This window comes from Ictidomys tridecemlineatus, chromosome 1 (assembly GCF_052094955.1).
Source record: "Ictidomys tridecemlineatus isolate mIctTri1 chromosome 1, mIctTri1.hap1, whole genome shotgun sequence".
NCBI classification, from domain to species: domain Eukaryota; kingdom Metazoa; phylum Chordata; class Mammalia; order Rodentia; family Sciuridae; genus Ictidomys; species Ictidomys tridecemlineatus.
Window position 1 is genome coordinate 131655283 of NC_135477.1, and position 22749 is coordinate 131678031.

Genomic DNA, 22749 nt, shown 5'->3' on the forward strand with positions numbered 1-22749 from the left:
TGCTGTTTTCACAAGACACTCTACTTTAGATGACCCAAACATCTCCTTGGGAAACTATGAAATTCCATCTGGAGAAAGAAGAAAGCTCCCTACTTGTGAGAAGATAAAGGATAGATCCATCAGTGGCTTCTAAAAAACATAGCTGTCTGATATTTTTGCATTTTCATAAACTCTCTGACTTAGCAGGAAGGTTTCCCTTCCAGGGGCAATGGGGTTACATGTGGAATGTATCAACACTAGATTTCAGAAGAGTGCCATGTAGCTTATAAGAATCAGCAGCCAGGATGTTCATGAACCAAGCAAGACACAGGAGAGCACTTACCTTCTTTTATAGCAATAGGCATAAGGGGATGTGTTTTAGCAAATATTTGTCCTACTTAAAAGTTGTAAAACTTAATCCGCAGTTAATATTATCTATAAGAATTTTTTGGACACAAACTCCATTATTGTCTTATGATATTTTAAATACCTTTGAGGTGATTTTGAAGTGTGTTTACTAGAGAAGCAATAAGTACTTCATAATAATATTTTGTTAATAACAAAACAATTAAACCACAAGTGTTCTAAGAATGAAGTGTATGATGTACACGTACATGTGTTTGATATTTTCTGGGTTTTTCGGTCTGCTGCCAGAATACATCCAGTGAACAAATATTTCTCAGACTGCTTGCTTTTCCTAAAAGATTCTTTGGGGAATAACACACATCTTCAAGAAGAACCTTGCTTGTCTTTGGCTCTCTGTATTGGCAAGTGGAGACACAGAACTTAGATCCAAATATATTTGATTAGGCCTTTTCCTTAGCCAAAGTATGAGGTAGGTGAAATGAGCCTTCAGTTTTCCTTAGGCATTCTTTTAGATTTCTCTGCTATGCCCTGTGTGCCCAGAGGTTTATGCACTCCCTCTCCATTTGCAAGTTTATTCCCTTCCTCTCCATCTTCTTCCCCACTCCTTTGTCATCAATTCTCTTCTAACCCCTGCAGGTAGCTGACAGGACTGCAGTCAGGAAGTCAAACTTCAGGTCCTCTCTTCCTCTACTCCTCCCTCTCCCTGTGCCTCTTCTCCTGCCTGGAGACATTCCTTCCCATCAGTGGCTGTTGATTACCCCCATCCATCCTTCATTGGCCATGGTTGACACCTAGCCTTCTGTAAAATCTTCATACATTTTGTACATTTTCCTTAGTAGATGTGATTTTTAATATCTACTTTGAAGCTTTATTTGTACCTTCATCTTTTTTTTAAAAAATTTGTTCTTTTTAGATTTACATGACAGTAGAGTGTATTTTGACATATTATGCATACATAAAATATAACCTATTCTAATTATTCTAAGGATTCTATTCTTGCAGTTGAACATGATGTAGAGTGGGGTTGGGGATATAGTTCAGAGGTAGAGCAACTGCCTGGCATGTGTGAGACCCCAGGTTCAATCCCCAATACAAAAAAAAAAAAAAGAAAAAAAAAAGGAGCATGATGATGTGGTCATGTTTTCTGGTCATATGTTTTCATATATGAACATAGAAAAGTTTTGTCCTGTTTGTTCTACTCTCTTTCCTATTCCCATCACACCTCCCTTCCCTTCATTCCCCTTTGTCTAATCCAATGAACTTCTATCCTTTCCTTTCCTCTCCTACTTATCGTGTGTTAATATCGGCATATTAGAAAGAATAGTTATCCTTTGTTTTTTGGGGATTGGCTTATTTCATTTGGCACGATAGTTTCTATTTCCATCTATATATGGACAAGTGTCATAAATTCATTCTTCTTTATGGATGAGTAAAATCACATTTTTTTTAACCCATTCATCTTACTATCCTTTGTTTGATAATTTATTTAATACTTTTAACAGCCCCTATAGTAGATAATGCATTGTAAAATAACAGACCTATTGGATGGCCCCTTTTACTTGACTCATGCTTGCAGATCCTAATGAAACCTTTTGTTCAACAAATAATGATTGCTGTTGTTTCCTCCAGTCTCTAAGGATGTAACTATTGTTGGAAATTGATAATTCAATTAAAAATATGATTAGGTGTTCTGTTTTCTAATCTTCTGTTCCATCCATGCTCACTGAAAAAAAAAAAAAAGGATTTGCTTGCCAAAAGTTTTGTGACTATATTCTCTTCTACTGATTTATGATGCATAAATTCATATTAAAACTTAGTAGTTCTGCTTTGCTAATGCTAGCATTTTCCAAATTGATTACATGACACATATTTATTGTTTTTCCATTAATTGAAAAAAACAATTGAGTTATTTTAGAATAATTGGTACATATTGGTTTATGGTTTCTATTTCTCTCCTGTCATTAAATCTTTTTATTCAAGAGCAAGGAAAGGTAACAATATAAATGAGTAAGATTTATATTGGAGGAGTACTCTGGTGGGAATCGTGGAATCTAGGGCCTCTCAAATTTACCACATTGGTAGCTATTTGCTCTCTTTACAGCAATTTTTATAAAAAATATTACTTACCCATGGATTCTCATCCCACATTGATTTTTAAAAGATTAAATATAGACTCACTAGATAAAAGTGACTATATTTTAATTTTCCTATTTCTCTCTTCCTCCCTCTTTCCTTTCTTCCTTCTCTTTCTTTCAAAATTGCACCACTGACCAACTGGAATATTTGAAAGTGTCCAGATGTGCAGTCAAATTATATGAAAGAATTTGAAAATAATTTGGATAGTTTTGATTACAAAGCAAGCCTGTGAGTAAGATCATATGAATCCTTGTGTTATCTATTATAAAACATTTTCAAAACAAATCGGAAAAGGGGAGGTAGTCAGGGTACTTGCATACACAGAATTTGGAGTTAGAGTAGCTCTGTTACATCCAACTAAATTATGAATCTCTCTGAGACTCAGTTTCCTTGGCTATAAAGACAGTAAGAGAACTTACAAAGTTGCTGAGAGGTTTAATAAGTGTAGTACAGTGGTTAACAAAGGTATACTAAGCACTAAAGAAGTTTGCTATTATTTTAAATCTGCATAAGAACATAAACGTTCAATTCAGTTGTCTCTGATAAAAAAGCAAACTCAAAAAATTAAAAATTAAAGGGATATTAACCATCTGTCTTCTTTCTTTTGTGGCACTGGGATTGAACCTAGTGGTGCTCTACCATTGAGCTCGGTCCCCAGCCCTTTTTATTTTTATTTTGAGATAGGGTCTTACTAAGCTGGGGGCTGGACTTGAACTTGAAATTCTCTTGCACCAGGCTTCCAAGTAGCTGGGATTGCAGACTTGCACCACCTTGTCTGACATTTAACCATCTATATTTTAAAAATCAACTACATTTTCCATAAACTTCTTTCCTTTTGTAATTCTGAGTAAGAACTGACCAAACAAAGGAATTGCATAAGATGTGAAGGCAAAATGGAAATAGAATTTATTAATCCAAAAGGCCTTTAGGAGTCATCCATAGTGTACAGTGGGTAGAGTGTTATTTTAATTCTTACCTGTAGTCTCCTGAAGTAAAATACATTTAAAGGGCAAGTCAAAGGAAAAGCTTATGGAAGTCTAATAAGTTTGACTTGAGTCTGTCTTCAAATGGGGCCTAGGAGTTCCCCCCTCCTCACAGATATTGTCTTAATGCTGGGAGGTATTTGGCATAGACATACTCAGACATTGATAGAACCCCTGCCCCTCATTAGTGTTAAGATTGTTGGAACAAGAGCTTGTATGGTGGTAATGTTGATGGAAGTTCCTAGAATTCAAAATTAAATCAATAAATGCTTCCCTGAAGGGGTTTCAGAATTTCCTCTACCATTAAGAATTAGAAGGATGCAGGGGTAGTAAATTATCATTCCTTTCTTAAAAATATTTATTTTTTAGTTGTAGTTGGGCACAATACCATTATTTTACTTGTTTGTTTTTATGTGGTGCTGAGGATTGAACCCAGATCCTTGTCTGTGCTTGGCAAGAGCTCTACCACTGAGCCACAGACCCAGCCCCTAAATTATCATTCTTTTTGCCTATTATTCTCTGAAGATAGAGGATTTGAAGAAATACATTGGTTTACTACAAACAATCAGATGGTGCCCCCAATTTCAGTTGTGATTACATATATATTATAAGAGCAAATGAATATTTTGGGGGACCTAGAAGAAAAATGTTAAATTATTTTATTAGTGAAAACATCACCAGCAGTTTGGTTTAATTCAGCAATTATTTCCACTGTCTGAACTTAGGGCTTTCTAACCCACAGGGGCCACGGTCTCTTCTATATTGCATATGATAACATATTGGTCTACCTCAACAATGATTTCATGTTGATTGGATTTGGTGAACAGGAAGTTGTAGCTAATAATACTATATAGACACCTTAATAATATTTATGAGTGCCAGAATGTGAGTTAAATCCTTTAAAATGTTGGGGACTTTATACCTTGATAAAATTTCTAGGATTGTTGAGATATGGCTTTTAAGGTGAAGGACAAGTTTCTACCCCTGGCCCTTTCTAAGAAAGAGATATTAAAAAAAAAAAAAAAAAAAAAAAAAAAAACCCAGTTGGGCAGCTGCAGTAATTTAAACCTCATTTGGGAATGATGTTTTCTGAGACTTATTAATGAGTAACTGTAGACTTTCAGTTTTGTGTGATGCACAGAATAAGAGGTGAGTCTACAACCAGTCCAGGCTTCTGTTGAAGATATTATGCTCTGTTTTGACTGTATGGCACTTAAAGAATCACTCAAACATGAAGATCCTGGATGGAGCTTCTGGAAGGTTCCTATTGGTGAATCATAGTAAAGTCTCTGGGATTTTGGAGCAAAGCTGTGCAGTTTTCTACAAATAATTCTTTTTGCTCTCAGAAGCCATTTTGGGCTTGCTACTAGATCTTAGTAAATGCTAAATGCTTGGCTAAATGTCACCAAATTCTCATGTAACCTTTACTGCTGATTTTAAATTTGATAATGAATGATACTCACTATGCACTGATTACCTGAGTACATCATTACAATCATCAAGTGTACCAGATTAATCTTGAGCACATTCTGAAAGCATAAATAAATTCCAAACAGATTTTATTACTAGGGATCCTACTATGGTTGCATTGCCTCCTTTCTTCCAACTCATACCTACCTAAGGTCTCATGGAGTCTTTCTCATGACTAATTAACTGAGATAGAAAAATATCTAGGTTTGGTTTGCTAATAGTTCTTTGCAATAGACTAGAATCACTCAGGTTTATAGCTGTATTCTACACCTGCACAGAGAGGTGATATTACATGGGACTACTAAGAAAAATTCTTAATCCTTTTAGTTAGAAAGAATGTGCGTCTGGCTATTCACTTTGTCTGAAAGGAAAAATGGCCAGAAGTATGATATACAGTAATTTGTGCTTTGCAGCTCAAGATTTCCCTGCTTTGGCAGGCACTTGGAGCATGATCTAAAAATTAGTGACAAGGAAATCTGTGGGTGGGTGGAGTATGTAGATGAACATCCTCGAATAGCCTACATACTTATATTCCATTTGACTGTTTACCAAAGAGCTCACTTGGGAGAGAAGGATAGTAATTATCAAGTAGGTAAGATGATGTGTCTTATAGATGTTTGCCAATCTCTTTCACCAGCCACCTTTATACTTAATCAATGGGCTTATGGACAAAGAAACAAATGATAGCAAGAGAAGAAATTATGCATGGACTCAGCAACATGGGCTTCCTTTCACTCACCAAAGTTCGTCTAGATAAAGTGTCTGTTGAGGGTTCAAGGTAACAATTGCAGAGAAGATATGGAGCCATTCTGAAAAAGGACAGGCCACCTTGATGGTAGATTGATTACATTAAATTGCTTCTATCAAAAGAGATGCAATGGCTTATTCTCACAGAAATAGTCACTTACTCTGAATTGAGATTTGCTTTCTCAACCTGCTATGCTTCTGTCAAAATACCATCTGTGAACTTAACAAATGTTTCATTTACTGATTTGGTATTCCACACAACATTGTTTCAGTTCAGAGAACTTGTTTAATAACAAATAAAATGTGGCAATACTCATGCTCATGTAAATTTCCTACCAGTATCCCTTTCACCCTGAAGCAGATGGCCTAACAGAATGATGCAATGTCTGTTTTTAAAAAAATTTACTTCTGGCACTAGCTAGTAGAAAATACTTTGGAGGTCTGAGGTAATATCTTAGTTCTAAGATGCTGTATATGTTCTAAATCATTGACCAATACGTGGTGCTATTTCTACCAAGACTCATAGATTCAGCAATCAAGGGATGGAATTGTGATTGCCTTCCTTATTAGTTTACTTTTCTTCCTTCTCTTATTCACCTACTGTCTTTCATAAGATGTATGGATACTGGTTAATGTTACATTTCAGCAATTAAGTCAAAGGAGTTCCATAATTAGGAAAAATCTAGAAACCAAACTTCCCCAATGTTAAGACTAATTAATTAAATGTAGGTGAAAATAATGAAAGAAGTGTCAAGTACTGTGAAAGTTTTGAGGTCTTGCCCTACTCATAATATATCAAATTCATCAGTCATTTTTTAGAGCAGAAGACACAAGACTCCTGGGTTAGAGACAAAGGATTTTATTACTCACAGCAATAAAATTGGCCAGAGAATCTGCATTTCCTTGCACTGGTTCTCTGAGCCCCAATTCACACAGGGTAACATGAAGAGAACCAGGTGACATCTGCACGTGTAGGAAGGCTATATTATAATAAAAGAACCTCAATTTTAGAGAGCCTGAAAATTTAAAAACGGGAAGCAAGCATGTTTGCCCTTTATTCCAAAGAAATATACTACCTCTGTCTTCCACAATGGTTCATTGTATAAAAGTTCTTTAGAAGAGACTTCAGAACAAAAGCAGACAGTGCCTTTTCTTGCCAAACATGTGGAAGTGTGAGAGATCTATGAAGAATTGTCTCCCAAAAGGAAGTTTTACATATTTTATTGAAAAATCTAAGAAACCATGTGAATCATGTACAATATTTTCTCACGAGAAAAATTCTAAGCTGGCTTTTGAACGTTTCACAGAATTGTAAAACTTTTTATTTTTTAAAAGGAAAAAAAAAACAATGAAACTACCATAGTATTATATGCTTTTCGTCTTTTCTGATCCTAAGGAAAAGGCTGAAAAATATTCAGTAAGTTTTCTCATTATGATTTGTGAGTCTAAGCACTATACTCTTTCATAAATCTGCTAAACGGACACAAGGAAATGGGTGGATCAATGCTTTCTTTGCTCAAAATATTTAAAAAGCTAAAATCTAATGACAACATGATAAAATAATACACATTTTTGTAGGATGTTATCATTTCTAAAACAGTTTCTCTACACTATATCAACAGTGCAATGGTGATTCAGTGTAAATCATTACAGTGTTTCATTGTTACAATACTTGTGTTCAAGTACATGTTCATGAACATGATCAAAGTCTCTGCTTTGACTTTCTTTCCATTATTAAAATAAGGTTATAATTACAGTAGAATTTTTCCTATGGATGTCTCTAAATCTGAACCAAATTCATAATACATTCTCTAAAAACCTGTTCAACACTATGAGGTTTCTTATGTTTACACATCTCCTGCAGATTACAGAAAATGGGCTAATTCTGCAGCAGGACATAAAAGAAAAAGAACCATGATTTTCTCCATATATAACTAAACTATGCTAAGGTAGTATAAGCACTGTATAACTCAATGGTATTAGTGGAAAGTAGCACCTTAGAGACAGCCCTAACTTTAACTTAAAAAAAAATGTTTTTAATTCTAATGATCTTTTTTTTTATTATTTTCTTTTTATTAGGGCACTGGATCCAACTTATTCATTCATATAAATTTTGCCTTATAGTATAAATCAAAATGTTTGTATTACCAAAACAAATACCACATTGGATGTTTGGCAGGGAAAAAATAAATTAATTTGATTAAATTATATGTAATCTGCTAATATTTGGTCTGAAAGACATGCTAGTGTGTGTGCTTATAAATAATGTAACTGCAAAGAAATGTGAGCCAGCCAGCCAGCCTGCTAGAGGTCAACTCTTCTGCTGTAGCTTTTGGGCATAGAAGTCCCTGCACGTCTCACAGCAGCGCTGATACCACCGCATGTCCTGACAGAGGTTTTTCTCACGGATCACTCGGCAGTATACGGGCCACTGATCACCCAAGCACTTGAAAGTCAGAGCAGCTGTGAAACAGAACACAACAAGTTCAATAATAAGTTAATAGAAACCAATTTCAGTCACTTATTTTATGCATTCATTTTGACTCATATATATTACCTTCTGGAATGCAAAAGGCAAAGACATACATGCACATAGACCTCCCCCGAACACTATAATAAAGGAATAAAGGGAATGAACAGTATTCTTACTTATTAACTTTTAAAAGCTTCCTAAAGATAGATTTTCCAGATTCAATGGGTGGTACTTGTCAGTTTCCATGTTATGCCTTTCATTTAAACTTATTTTGGAATTTGGTAGAGAAGATTAAAAAGAAAAATGCATCAGTGCATCCACCTCTGTGGGAATGCAAGTCAATAAGTGTTCTTATGAATGAAATTACTAACAGACAGCAAAATGAAAATATGCTCACATTTATTTCACATTCCTAGTTTTCTATATGACAGATAATTATAGGTGAAATATCTGGAGATAATGTCTTCAGGCCTCTGTAAAATCAAAGCTGATTGTTGCAAGTGACTAAAATCTGTAATAACAATAAAAGTATTTAAAAAGAGAATCTGGTATCAGAAAATTTGGTCATGTAGATCTCATCTCAGTTTTTCAGAAATAGTAGAGAAAATGCAACTGTAACAAAATTCTTCTCTTAATCCTTTTTTTTTTTTTTTTTTGCTAGATGATACTTCAAAGACTCCAAGTAATTATTGGAGAAAAAAATTGTGCTGTTATGGAATACATGAATTTAGATCATCTACTTTAGGATTGCTTAACTTTTGTCTTAATTATTATCATTTTACTTGAGCTGATTATTTCTTAGAAATGTTAATTATTTGGCTCAGAAAAGAGAGTTTTTGTATTTCCATAAAAAACCCAAATTTTTCCATTTCATTGACTTCTATGCTTTGGAAAAAGTACATTTTGTAATTTAGCTCCTTGTATTTTGGCAATTATCCTTCACAATTTAAATGGTTTTTCTGGAGGTTATATGTACAGGTTGAAACTCAAGGTATTAAACATAAATTCACTCACTGACAACCATGTAGGAGAGCTGTTAAAAGACACAGAAATAAAAACTAATTCATTCATCAGTATTTTTCATGAAAACACAGGCTACATCTAGTTAAAATGCACACTCTACTTGTTGATAATAGATTGTATTAAATAATAGGAATTGAGAATAAATATGGAAACATTTCATAACATAATAACTATATAAATATCTGAATATTACTAGCATTTTAAGATATATGATTATATCCTCAATGATGAAAAAAATGATACCTCTTGTCCCATGGTGTAGTTCTATTCACCTGTTCCTCATGAAAGCCAAGTTTTACTCTGTGTCTTCTCAAAGATAATTTGTACCCAGGATCACAATGAAGGCTGTTAACCATGGGAAGTCTGAGGCTTATAATGCAACCTCACTTTTCCACAGGTATTAACTTACATGATCTTTCTGCCTTGACACTGGTCTGAAGTTAAAATTTGGTTGCATCCTGTTAACTCTTTACAAAGTGATCTTGGGTGGTAAGGCATTAATATTTCCTAGACCTGACTCTGTGTAGACACCTTCAGGATCCAAAGCAATTTACTCTTTAGGATTCTTTTTTACCAAACTGGCCATTTAGAGTAAACCATATCTAAATAGATTGAACTTATTCAGGACCAAACTGGGCAGTATAACTTCAAAGTGCTCAAGCTTTAAAGTAATGTGCAAGTGGAAGAGCATTTTTATGTGTTATGTTTTCAATGAGGGGTGTCTCCCAAAAGCTCACGTGAGACAATGCAAGAAGATTTGTAGGAGAAAACTTACACTAATCAGTGAATTGTTACCTGGTGGGATCAACTGAGTGGTAATTCTCCAATTACCAGGTGGGATGTGGCTAGAGGAAGTAATTCATTGGGACATGGCTATAAGGTAGACATTTTCATCTGAGAATGGTGTCTCTCTCTCTTCCCTTCCTGGACACCATGTGAGCTACTTCGCTTTGCCACACTCTTAAACTATAATATTCAACCTTACCTTGAGCCCAAGGGAATGAAGCCTACTGTTTACGGATGAAGACCTCTGAAACATGAGCCCCTAAATAAACTTCTCCTCCTCTATAGTTGTTCTGGTTAGGTCCTTTTTAGCCACAGAGCGAAAAAGCTGACTAAAACATTATGTTTCTCAGATTTATCCAGTTTTGGTCACTTACCTAGTCTAGGTGATGTTATCGTATTTACATTAATCTTCTCATTGCAGGGCTGAAGGTGGCATGGCCTATATGCTGCAGGTTTTTCTGAAGAAAAACATTCATTTCCATGTCTTCCTGTGATCTTATGCATGCACTGGATGACCCTGGACTGCATTCCTTTGCCACAGGTAATTGAGCACTAAGAGAGATACAAGGTTTGTTAAAAGTTCTTTTGTTGTTTCCCTTTCCTACACCATTAGCCATATTTTCTATATATTTCTTAAAAATCAATCATAAGCATCAACATCCAGAAACAATGCAAAATATGAGTCAGAAACATAGATGTTTAAAACTTGGGTACAATATTGCTAAGAACCTCTGAGGTACCTAGGGCAGAACTCTGGGTATTGAAGGACATTGAAGAGTAATAAAGAAAATTAGAGAGTATGGTTTGAAGGGAAAGAGAGTGAATGACACCAGAAATGCTTGGGCAGACAGTTTTTAAAGATCTAAGATTTAAATATAAGAAGCAATACAAATAATTAAATGCTGTGGAAACTGAGCAATTTTACATATTCTTAGCCAACTGGTCAACATTTAAATAATGAGTTGCCCTACAAAGCTACTGTTTGCTTCTTTGGGATCAAAGCAGTACCCCTTCTGTAAGCTTTGATTCCATACAATACTAATAGTAGTTAGCACTTATTTGGCATTTATTATATGCCAGGCACTTGAGTTAGAGGTTATATTTATTTTAATATCTCACAGGATGCCCATGAGTACTATTATTATCCCTTTAAAACAGATGAGAAAATAGAGTTTCAAATAAGTTAAACAAATTGTCCAAACTTTTACAGCTAAAAGGTGCTAGAATTGGAGTATGAACTTAAACATATGAATTCCAAGTTTGGATACCTAAGCAGTACTTGATACTGGCTGATGGCTAATGTTCCTCTTCTGGTGAAACAGAAATCTTTTCTTTTCCTCCATCCTATCAAATTTATCTTTTATCTTCCTATCTTACTATTAAGCTAAACAATGAACTAGAAGGGGTTTTTTTGTGTTTTTTTTTTTTGGCTTTGTTTTGCTAAAATTCAGGTTACTTAGCATGAAATAAATTATTCTGCTACAATTCATATTGCCTCATCTTTAGATAGAGTAATCACATAATTTGTTACCAAATCAAGAAATTGTGGAAGAAATTGTTGATGATAATTATTCCTAAACTATAAACATATAATGGGGCAGTCTTGGGAAAATTAGGATAAACAGTCACCCTATCTACAGATCACGTAGAAGATCCATGTATTAAACAATAAACACAAATGAATGGCATGTGAAATACCTCATATTTTCTGGGCATTATCTAGTATGCATTTTTAGAGAACTTTTTTTTCATAATGCAAAGAGTGAGTCACATGCAAATTAGTTAACTCATTCATTCAACATGCCTGTACAAGAAGCTGACATTGTGCCGAGCACTGTTCTAGATACTAGGATGTGAGAGTCACAAAACAGAAAAGAACAAATACCCTTGAGAAGCTCACATTTCATGATCAAGGGAGGAACAAAAATATAAAGAGGTAAAATATAAGTATTTTACATAAGATAGAAGTATTTTACATGTCAGCAGGTATGATGAAGAAGAATAACTCTTAGAATGGGGAAAGTTTGGGAAGGTTTGTTTGCCATTCAAGTAGTATGACCAGGGAGAGATTCATGCAGAAGGTGACATAGGAGAGAGCAGTCTATCATAGACGTCTTTTGATTCCAAATACTATGTTCTTTCCATCATATGTAATATAAACTTTTAATTTATATACCTGTGGGCTTTGGTTTCTTTACTGTATGCTTTCATCTATATAATTGGGGCCACGATTCTCCTAGTTGCTTAATATGAAGGGTGAGTACCTGGAGTGTTTCATCAGATTCTGGATCAGTTTCTATCCCCCCTTGCCCCACCTCACTCTCCTTCCTTTCTTTCAGTCTTGCTTTCCAGTAAATTTGAATCTTGCTCTTCACATATATATCAAGTAAATTGAAAATGTATCTGAAACAAGGCAGCACTGTAGACTTTCGCCAAAGGCCAAAATACTAAAATGTCAACATCAATTTACCAGCAGCTGGTAAAGAAACACCAGATAACTTGCCATGGATATTTTTTTTTTTCAAGGAAAAATTGCTGACTACAGTATTTTAAAAAGACAGCCTTGTATTGTCTGAAAAATATTCTGTTGCCCCGAAGGACCTTTGCAACAAAACACCTCATGAATGAATTCATGAACTAGAAGTCTTTCATTCTGCCCAGGAAACAGTCCTGATATTCCAGGTTTACTAGAGTAAAAAGGAAGTAGTAATCTTTAAAAGAAACTAAAACAGGTTAGAAAATTGTTTAATAATTTTAGAGCTCAGGAGATTGATTTTTTTTGTCAGAGATAATAAGGCACAAGGAAAATCAATGTTAGTAAATCCCTCCTTCCCCTCTAAATATAAGCCCTCAAGTCTCTGAAAATAAAATTTGTTTTGACTTGGTGATATTTCATTCTACCTGAGAAAATTATAATCTTCCTTATACTTGGATACTCATGAGTGATATATTGAGATAATCTCAACTTATGTTTCTCTAATAACAGAATAGATCTTTTCTTGCCTTGGGAATTAGTGACAATTTCTAAGGCTATATTATATAATATCTGCACTGTAGCTTGCATGTTAAACACTAACTACAATAAGAAAAATCTGCTCAATATTTTGAACAGTTTGGAATATCAAAATGATTAGAGGAATAGTTTGGGAAAGGAGATCCACACATCCAAATGTCAGCAAATCAACCTGGTAATAACAATAATTCATCTCCCTTTAAAATGAGATAGACATCATCAACTTTTATATCACTTCCATTATTTAAATCTCTACTTTATTTCTGTGATTCTTATGCAATTTTATGAGAGTTGATTGATTTGATTTTGCCAAAGAAAATTTTATCAAAAGAAATTAATATAAAAGGATCCATGTGGGGAAGAATATACAATGTCCTAGTTTGTGGAAATACAGAGTAAATTTTACTTATCTCAGATGTTATATTTTTTATGAAAATGACCAAGCATGCTCTAGTAATTGACACAAAGGTGAACTTTGGGGAAATTATTTCTGCCAAATTAGATGACAGCATTGAGAAGAAAGGGTCTGCCCATACTGACAAAGAAAGGCCAGTATGTCAGAATGATTTAACGAGTTTATAGATTCGTTAAAATATAAACAAATGATAGAAAGTAGAAATTTATAGAAAACAAAAACAATAAAATTCTTAATAAATGCTTAATTGTGACATCAAAAAAAAATTTAAAAAGAAGGGGCGAGATGAATTCTGCATGCCCATGAAATCCAACAGTTGGACAAGGCAAAGTGTGAAATCCTCTTTTCTATTATGGAAGATAAAAGAATTGTGAAGCACTGACAGATAGTTGAACTGCAGCAAGAAAATGAACGTGGAGGTTCACTCGCAGAAAGTGTGACGAAGATCTTGAATGAACCCCTGAACACCCTGTAGGTGTTCTCAAGTAATGACCATTTACTTGGAGACATTTATTGCTCTCATAGTTTCTGTATGTTCAAAAGCAGTCAGTGCATGCTGCTGAGAAACTGTAGTCTGATGAAATTAAAGTTTCTGAAGTCTGATCTGATGCATTTTAGAAATGGAGGATGATTAGGTCTAAGTCATGGTATAATTAGATGGGATAAATAACTTGTTGAGGAAGCAAGTGCTAAATAGAAGATATCAATGTACTGTGTTGCTAAGAGTCAATTATTTTACATGGAATATTCCTTTTTCAATATATTTAAATTTTTATCAAAAATTCCACATCTTTTGCTGGGCATGGTGGTGCATGCCTGTAATCCTAGCAGCTCAGGAGGCTGAGTCAGAAGGATCTCGAGTTCAAAGCCAGCCTCAGCAACTTAGTGAGGCCCTAAGTAACTCTGTGAGACCCTGTCTCTAAATAAAATACAAAAAGGGCTGGGGATATGGCTCTGTGGTTGAGTATCTCTGAGTTCAATCCCTGGTACCCACCCCGGCCCCTGCCCCTGCCAAAAAAAAAAAGGTCCATTTCTTTTAAAAATAATGTATATGTATTTTCCCACTGTTTCTATGAATACTATTTCTTTAGTGGCTCACTAAATACCATTGAATGATAACATACTCTGAAATATACTGAAATGTGTAAAACATGTTTAATCAAAGAAAAGAGGCTATAAACACACCAATGAACAGCCATCTACAAATCTGTACAGTGCCCAAGTAAGGAAGAGAATGGTTACCCACAATTCCCATAGGTTCTTCAATGGTTATCCCTAGTACAACTGGAATCTACTTTTATAAAGCATAAAATTTTCTTTCTGCCATTGAAAATTCATAAAGCATGTAGGAATTTCCATAATTGCTTATGGCATAATCTATTTCTTACCGTATCTGTCAATTTCACCAAAGAACGTTGCTATCTTCTAGACTAAGAAGTAATTCTTGTATTTCTGGACAACATACTTGGAGCCCTAATGGGATATACAAAAACACCACTAACCACTCTCACTTTTAGAAAGGAGACATTTATTCCTTTCACTGGTATTTGAACCTTGTGTTGCTTCCACACCTGTGGACTCTGAAATCCAGGAGATCTATTCATATGCAGATGTCTTACAGTCTTGCTATCTAGTAGCCAGCTATGCTTGAATTGTGACACTGAATATTACAATTCTTCTACTGTAGAAACAAACATTTCTTTATGCTTCTCAAAATGAATGTGAAAGGAAGAACTATAAAAATATTAAATTGAAGTTTATGATAGGAACTCTCTAACTGGCTTTTAATACAAAAGAACTCAAATAAAAAAAAAAGCAATACATACTTTAGTAGTAGAAAGGAATGTTTTCTGAAAAAGCAATTTGAGATTTTGCTTTAAGTACATCATCTTGAAAATATAAATTGAAATAATCACTAAATACTGTTAGCTAGTAACTATTGTTACATAATATGTTCTATTTTTTGCATTAAGTTATAGTTTGAAATAGTATGTGAGTTTGAACACAGGGTCAAAACAAGATTTCTGTATCTAGTCTTAGATATTAAAATGCTATGGTAAAATTCCAAACTTGAAAATTATTGGTAAAATATTGTTTCTACCTTTCATTTCAGGACTTCAGAAAAGTCATTTAAGCATTATTTTGGTGCTAGTTAGTTTTTGTCACTCTAAATATTATTTAGATTACTTAGGTTTGTGGGCCATATGTGGTATCATGGGATAAGTATGTGGATTTAGGTTATATAATCAACTAGTTTGTCAGGGAGTTTATGTAATTCTTAATCTGTGCATGTTAAACACAATCCTAAAGGAACTGTGAAACTCTTCAAGCTATAAATCCAATAAAATGTCATCTTGAAGACTTCCAAAGATGCAGAAAACCAATAGCAAAAATATCATAGGTATTTGTTTAAACTTTAGTTAGATTTAAAAAAAAAAAACCCTAACTAAACTAACACTAATTTATGTTTGTATTCCTTAATGGGGGGGGAGATTTTAGTGTTTTAGGGGTTAAAAATAATAATTCTCACACTTGGCCAGCATAGAGATTACCCGAGATTCCTTACTTCTAGACTGTGCCAAAGATATATATTTTGGAGAGAATGTGTATTCTCCAGGCCAACAGCTAAGAAAGGTTCTGTAATGCTTTACTTATTTCCAGCTGGCTTCTACAAGAAATAGGAATTCCTAAATTAGAGGAAAATTGTCATTGGCAGAACTTAAAATTTTTTTCCTCACCCAATATAACAGATAATCTTGCAGAATCTGATATAATCTAAAATGATAAGTGCCAATCTGTAACAAGGTTAACAGAATTGTCTTGGGCAATTTGTCTGTGTGAATAAATGGGTTATTCCAAAGTGGTTTAACAAGAGTGCAGCAGCATTCACAGTGGAGAGTGGACCTCACAGGGAAGCTGAAGGATGACTTCCACTGGAAATTATTAGCGCAGCATTCCTGTTCATCTATGTATACGTTTGGCAGTTCCATCTTTCAACTTTTTAATAAAGTGAGTGTGAAACAAGCACACTGAAGAAAAAAAGTTAGCTTTGTTTTTTAAGATTTTCTATTTATTTTGGTCAGTGTTTCAACATATTTTTTAAAGTTGTTCGTCTGTCTATTTAAAACATGAGTATTTGGAATTGAATCCATTGCTAGAGGTCAAACATTTCAGGGTGTTTTCAGTGTGTGTGCTTAATTAATTCTCTCTCCCTTTCTCTTTTCCTTTTTCTTTGGTCCTAAGTTTCAAGATTTCTTGGTTTCATTGTTATAGCAAACCAAGGAAATATATGTGGCAAAATCAGATTGCTTAAGAATGATGAAGAGAAACCTGAATATGTTGTGAATGAACTGTCATGATAACAAAAAATACATTGATCAGGACTAAAATGGAAGACAAGAAATACATTTTGCATTATAAAACAATTAATAAATACAAAGTCCTAGGCAGTACTCTTTTGATTCACCCAGAGCTCAGTTCACAAATCACTGGGTTTTACAGAGGTTAAAAAACAAACAAAAATAAATAATAATAATATAAAAAGTGTACAAATCAAGATAGTTCTATTTTATCACTATCATTCCAGTGACACATCTTCTTTCAAGAGAGAACATTTTAGAATGGCAGTGAGAAATTTCCTTTTCAAATGGAATGATTTTCAATAAAGTCCAATAATTTTCTATCAATAATGGTTGGGATCCCTCTGTGATCATATGAAAAAGAGAAGTGTGTGCTTTTTATTTTGTTTTATTTTAAAATAAAGCCTTAATTTAGAGAACATTATATATCTATCTTTAATTCAATCCAATTGGAAATAAACCACAATTCACCAGATCACAGAAAAAGTTCTTAGGTAAGTTTTGATTCCATTTACTATTTCCTTTCTAGTTCAGATAATTCCATCTAACCTGATGGTGGACATTCTAATCAAATGATTCAAGAGGATGCAAAAATAGTCTTTCAGTTTTCTTAAAACTCAACCTTGAGAAAACTTTAGCTCAGATATCATGATATTCAAACAAGGGTTAACCTACTTTACAAAATTACACTTTCAAGTTTATTACCATACACAAAAAGGTGAAGGGAGACATAAAGTTATTTAAAATTATATTGATTAAAATGTAAATACTATTTATGAAGCTACTGTGTATGAGATCCTATGCCAAGAAATTTCCATGAATTAACTGATTAATTTATCTGATTAATTTATATGAACAGAAGATTCAGAATTCAATCCAGAACTTTCTAACTCCATCCATTGAGCTATCTCATCTCTTAAAGTCCAGAGTTCTCATTCCTCCCTAAAAATTTAACAGTATTTTCAACATATTCCTATATCCATGACATCGATCATATTAATATAGCAGCACAAAAAGCAGTAGGGATTTAGAGTATGATATTTTAATATTAATATTCCATGTAGAAACTGTCAACTTTGCAAAGCCAAAAATAATATATGGATATGGTAAAATTAGAATGACCTAAGTCCTTTTCCTTTCATGTAATTCAAATGAATTACAGAAAAAGTTTAATACACACACACACACACACACACACACACAATATGGATATCACCTTTGCTGACACTATGTTATTTGTGAATGCTATTTACTTACTGAATAATAATATAGGTCTTAAAGAAATTATTTCATCATCACATATTTATCTACAAATATTTTAATAGCTACAGTATTCCACTCTATATACCACAATTTGAATATATCATGATTTAAGTAACTGTTTTGTAGAATACAAGTTATCTGCAAAGTTTTGTTGTCACAAATAATACTGAGGAAAGATCACATACTTTAAAAGTCAGCTAGCTCATAGTCCTTGGTTTCTTTAATTGATTGATTGGTTGATCTGACAGTGATAGCTTTCAGTGGAATAGTTTTGTATTTTTTTATGGGATGTTTGACCAATTTTCATGTCTTATATAATTGCTTATAATTATAAAAATTGTAAACAGTTATATTTTCCAAATATAAATATAAACATAATTAGAAACTAATAAATACATATGCTAACCCAGTTCAATAATGGTATTGTATGATTTCAATTTGGTTTCAATCTACAAATTTCTTCTAACTAGAAAAAATATTACATAATTTGCCTTTGAAATCTGAGTAACCTAATGTGAAGTCACCTGCAGGGTATTATGCTAAGTAACAAACTAGCTACATCCTCTGCTAAAGTGACCTTTGGTAAAAAGAAAGATGAAAAAGGAAATGCCATAATCTCTCCTTCCATTTACCAAATACGGAATGTTAAAAGATCTAAAAAGTCCAAGGGCAAAGAGTATTTGCTATTTTTATGTCATGCCATCTTTTTTCCATACGTGGAGAGCACATGCCAGGGGGGTGTGCTTTCCACAGAACATAACTTTGGGAATGTAAATCTAAAGAATACTTACTATGAATTTAGCCTTATAACGGTGATGGCGCTCAGGTCTTTAGTATATGCCATTTTTATTATGTCTACTCGACAGTATACTTTCTCCATTTTAGCAGTTTTCATTTTATTCACTCCTTTTATTCTCTAGTTTCAGTTGACACTTAACATTTTCTGTTACATTTTACTAGGATATTTAATTTGGTTATTTGCTGTTGCTGCTAATTATTTGCTTAAATTTGAATGGGAAATCTCTCTAATATGACATTGAACATTAATTTACCTCATTTAGTTGTATTAAAACCAAGAAATTATACATATATTCACTAGGACTCTAGGATCCCTTGTAAGCTAATTTTAATTGGGATTGTGTCTATGACACAATGTGGGAATCCATTTGTTAATATCCTAGCCTGATCCAGGGAGAGGAAGAAATATCTTCTTTAGAGTTTTTTGATCTAATGCTTTTTGTTCCTTTTAACAACATAAAAACAGAGCTGCGGAGGTGCATGATGAAGAAGGTGCATGGTATTATCTTTGGCAGGGAGCAAAGGTAGTGGTAGAATATGTGCTTACTATGTGCAAGGTCCTGAATTTAATTCCCTGCACCACAAGAAGAAAAAAAAAAGTTATATTATTCAGTCATTTAGTTCAGACTTTTCTCTACCATTTGTTCGTTTGTTCTTTCTTTCTTTCTTTTTTTTTCTTCTCAGTACTGGGCATTAAGTCCAGGGTCACTCTTCCACTGAGCTACAGCCCTATTTCTTTTCATTTTATGTTGAAACAGGGTCTTGCTAAATTACCCAGGCTTACCTCTAACTTAATATCAAATGGCCTCAGCTTCCTCAGTGGCTGGGATTAGCAGTGTGTGCCATTGTCCCTGGTCAGAATATTCTTGATTGCAACAGATCAAAGTTTGTTTCTTGAAATATTCTTCAAGAACTGACTTTTCTTTCAGTAGAAAGAAATGTCCTCTGTGATCATAAGTTCCTACTTAAGGGATGAGTCACACAAGTGTCAATGTTAATTTTAAGGACTGACAATCTTCTGCATAAAGATCAGACTCAAAATGACAGGGCACTAAGTCTTCTATTTATTTTTCTAGATTTGTTTTAAGTGTATCAGCAAAGAATATTTTGTAAAATTATAATTTTCTTGAATTTGTACTTGCCTGCATTGTTTTAATAATTGTTTAACATAAGGGAACTTAAGGTTATAATGCTTAACTATGCAAAGCATATTTAAAGAAAAAGCTGGTACATTTTACTTGATTAATTTCTACATTCCATTTTTTTTGGCTTCTTTTAAAATAATTTCAGTGCTAATTACCTAGGGCTGTGAAGACTTATTTTCCCATACTTATTATCAAGTCTTAAGACAATACATCAAGATTTTAATAATCTCAATTATATGTGAGAGGAGCTGGGGTTGTGGCTCAGAGGTAGAGCGCTTGTGTACCATGTGTGAGGAACTGGGTTCGATGCCCAGCATCACATAAGAATAAAATAAAGATATTGTGTCCACCTATAACTAAAAACATAAATATTAAAAAAAATAATAGTGCGGGAAGAAAACTTCATAGAAATAATCCAAATATATGTAGGTCTTTCATAGTTTCAAAAATAAATTATTAAGAAGTCGATATATTTTATTTTTTACTCACAACACTATGTCCAGAAAAGATACAAAATATTATAAACTACCCTTTTGAGATTATAACTCAAGATGGCAGAGCAAATCTAGACAACAATTCTCGACTCTTTCACAGGCAAAGATGTGAAAGAACCACTTACCATAAAGGTGAGTGACAGAGTAAATACTCTAAAACTCAATATTGGACAGCTTGAGATTTAGCAGAACTTAGAAATTGGGTAGTGAGGTAGATAATAGGGAAAGCATAGGAATGAGACTGAACCTTGACCAGAATAGGGCCAGGGGGTAGGGGTAACAAAGAGAGAAAGAAAAAGAAAAGAGAGGAAAAGCCCATAAACTACTTCCTTAACAGTAGCTGGGAAAAAAAGACAGATCAAGTTAAAACAGGACAGAAGCAGCAGAGACAGTGAAGGAGACAATTCAGTCCAAATTGTTGGGAGAAAGCTCTGCAGGGCAGAGAAGCCATTTTGTAGAGTCTGCAGCTGGCCAGCCTACCTAGAATAAATTAAATCAAATCAGCTTCTCCCCACCTTCAGGTAGTAAAAAATAAAATCAGAGGGAATACCTCAGAAATGGGTTGTCTCAGTAATTTGTCTAGAAGGAAATAGTTGTAGAAGGATTTCTGCTAGTTAAAGGCTACTAAACCCCTCTTTACCTCATTATAGACAGGGGGAGTGCGGTAGAGCTGACCAGGAACAATTCACTACCAGGGAGTGCTGACCCCAAACCAGCATTCCCCAGATCTTCCAAAGGTGCTCCAAGGAAGACAGACCAACTGACACCCTACCTTGTCAAGGTGACAGGTACAATCTGGGTGAACAGAAGCAGCAGCTATGGCTGAAGCTTTTGTGCCACAAGATTCACACATAACCTGCACTCACAGGCCCCACAGACATAGATGGCTACCAAATGCTTAGATAGAGCTGCCTCATATAAGCTCCAGCAGAGGGAGTAGGTGCTTAGTGATCCAGAGTAGCCTGTAAAAGCCCTGAATCCTGTGCCCTATACCCTGATCCCCCATAGCCAATAAAAACAGCCAGCAGATACAAACTTGAGCTACTGGACTAACAAGCACCAGCTGGCAAGAGAACTGTAGCAACCATAGAAGTTTGCTTCATCAACTCTCAGAGGGTACCAACAGTCCCAGAGTTACCTGTTATTTCTCATTCAGATTCACAGAATCATAGAAGGTGTTATGGTTTATATATGAGGTGTCCCTCAAAAATTCATGCATGAGACAATGGAAGAAAGATTAGAGGTGAAAATATTGGATTATGAGAGCTTTAAAATAATCAGTGAGTTCAGCCACTAGAATGGATCAACTACATGGTAACTGTAGACAGGTAGAGTTTGTCCAAAGGAGGTAGAACACGGAGGGTGTGTCTTTGAGGTTTATATTTTGTTCCCAGTGAGTGTCTTCTTCATTATGCCCTTCTTGGTTTTAGACCAATGGAGTTGGCCATTATTGGACTGAGACCTCTGAAACTGTGAGCACCAAATAAACTTTTCCTCTGCTACATGCTACATTGTTTTCATTGTTTCTTTGGTCAAAGCTTACTAGAGTAGACCTGAGGATAATCCCAAGGAGCTAGCAGAGACCCTCATGTATACACAAGGCAGTATACCCCACAAAGGGCTCAGAGAGAAGCAACCCAGTAACATGAGCCACTGCTGAGTGTACCCAGATTCAAACCCACCAATTTGTGACCTACTCACTCCAGGGGTGGGGCAGCAGGCCAACATTTTTGCAGCCCATCCACAGGAAGTGAAAAATCATTTCAATAAAGAGATAGTTATTCTGAAAACAAACAAATCCTCTATATGAAAGACTTTAATTTTAATATAAATTTAATATAAATTTTACATTAAATTTAATTTTAATTTTAAATTTAATATAAATTAAGAACCCAGCTAAAGGCATCACTAATAGGTTTGACCTTAAAGAAAACTGATTTTTTTCAGGTCACAAACACAAAGTGTATAATCTTTTTGTGAGATACACTCTGTGTTGAACTCAGGGGTACTCAACTACTGAGCTACATTCCCAGGCCTTTTTTGTATTTTATTTAGAGACAGGGTCTCACTGAGTTGCTGAGTCTGTTTGCTGAGGCTGGCTTTGAACTTGAGATCCTCCTGCCTCAGCCTCCCAGCCACTGGGATTATAGGTGTGCACCAGTGCACCTGGCAACAAAGTATATAATCTTGAATGTAAAGTTGACAATAAGATGCTAAAAGATGGGCTGGGGATATAACTCAGTTGGTAGAGTGCTAGCCTCACTAGTACAAGATGCTAAAAGACCATGACAAAAATATT

At 34.4% G+C, this 22749-nt stretch overlaps 1 protein-coding gene across 3 annotated transcripts in view; it reads right to left on the reverse strand.

The window, feature by feature from the left end:
* Positions 1 to 6524: 6524 nt before the first annotated feature.
* Adamts19 (ADAM metallopeptidase with thrombospondin type 1 motif 19) overlaps positions 6525 to 22749 on the reverse strand; it is a 248026-nt gene continuing 231801 nt past the window's right edge. For all 3 annotated transcript variants that reach the window (XM_078047942.1, XM_078047950.1, XM_078047938.1), the window contains 2 exons: positions 10338 to 10515; positions 6525 to 8144 (listed from right to left, as the gene is read on the reverse strand). In XM_078047942.1, the coding sequence (XP_077904068.1) occupies positions 7993 to 8144; positions 10338 to 10515 (330 nt within the window). In that variant the 3' untranslated portion in view covers positions 6525 to 7992. The remainder of the gene's footprint in view (positions 8145 to 10337; positions 10516 to 22749) is intronic.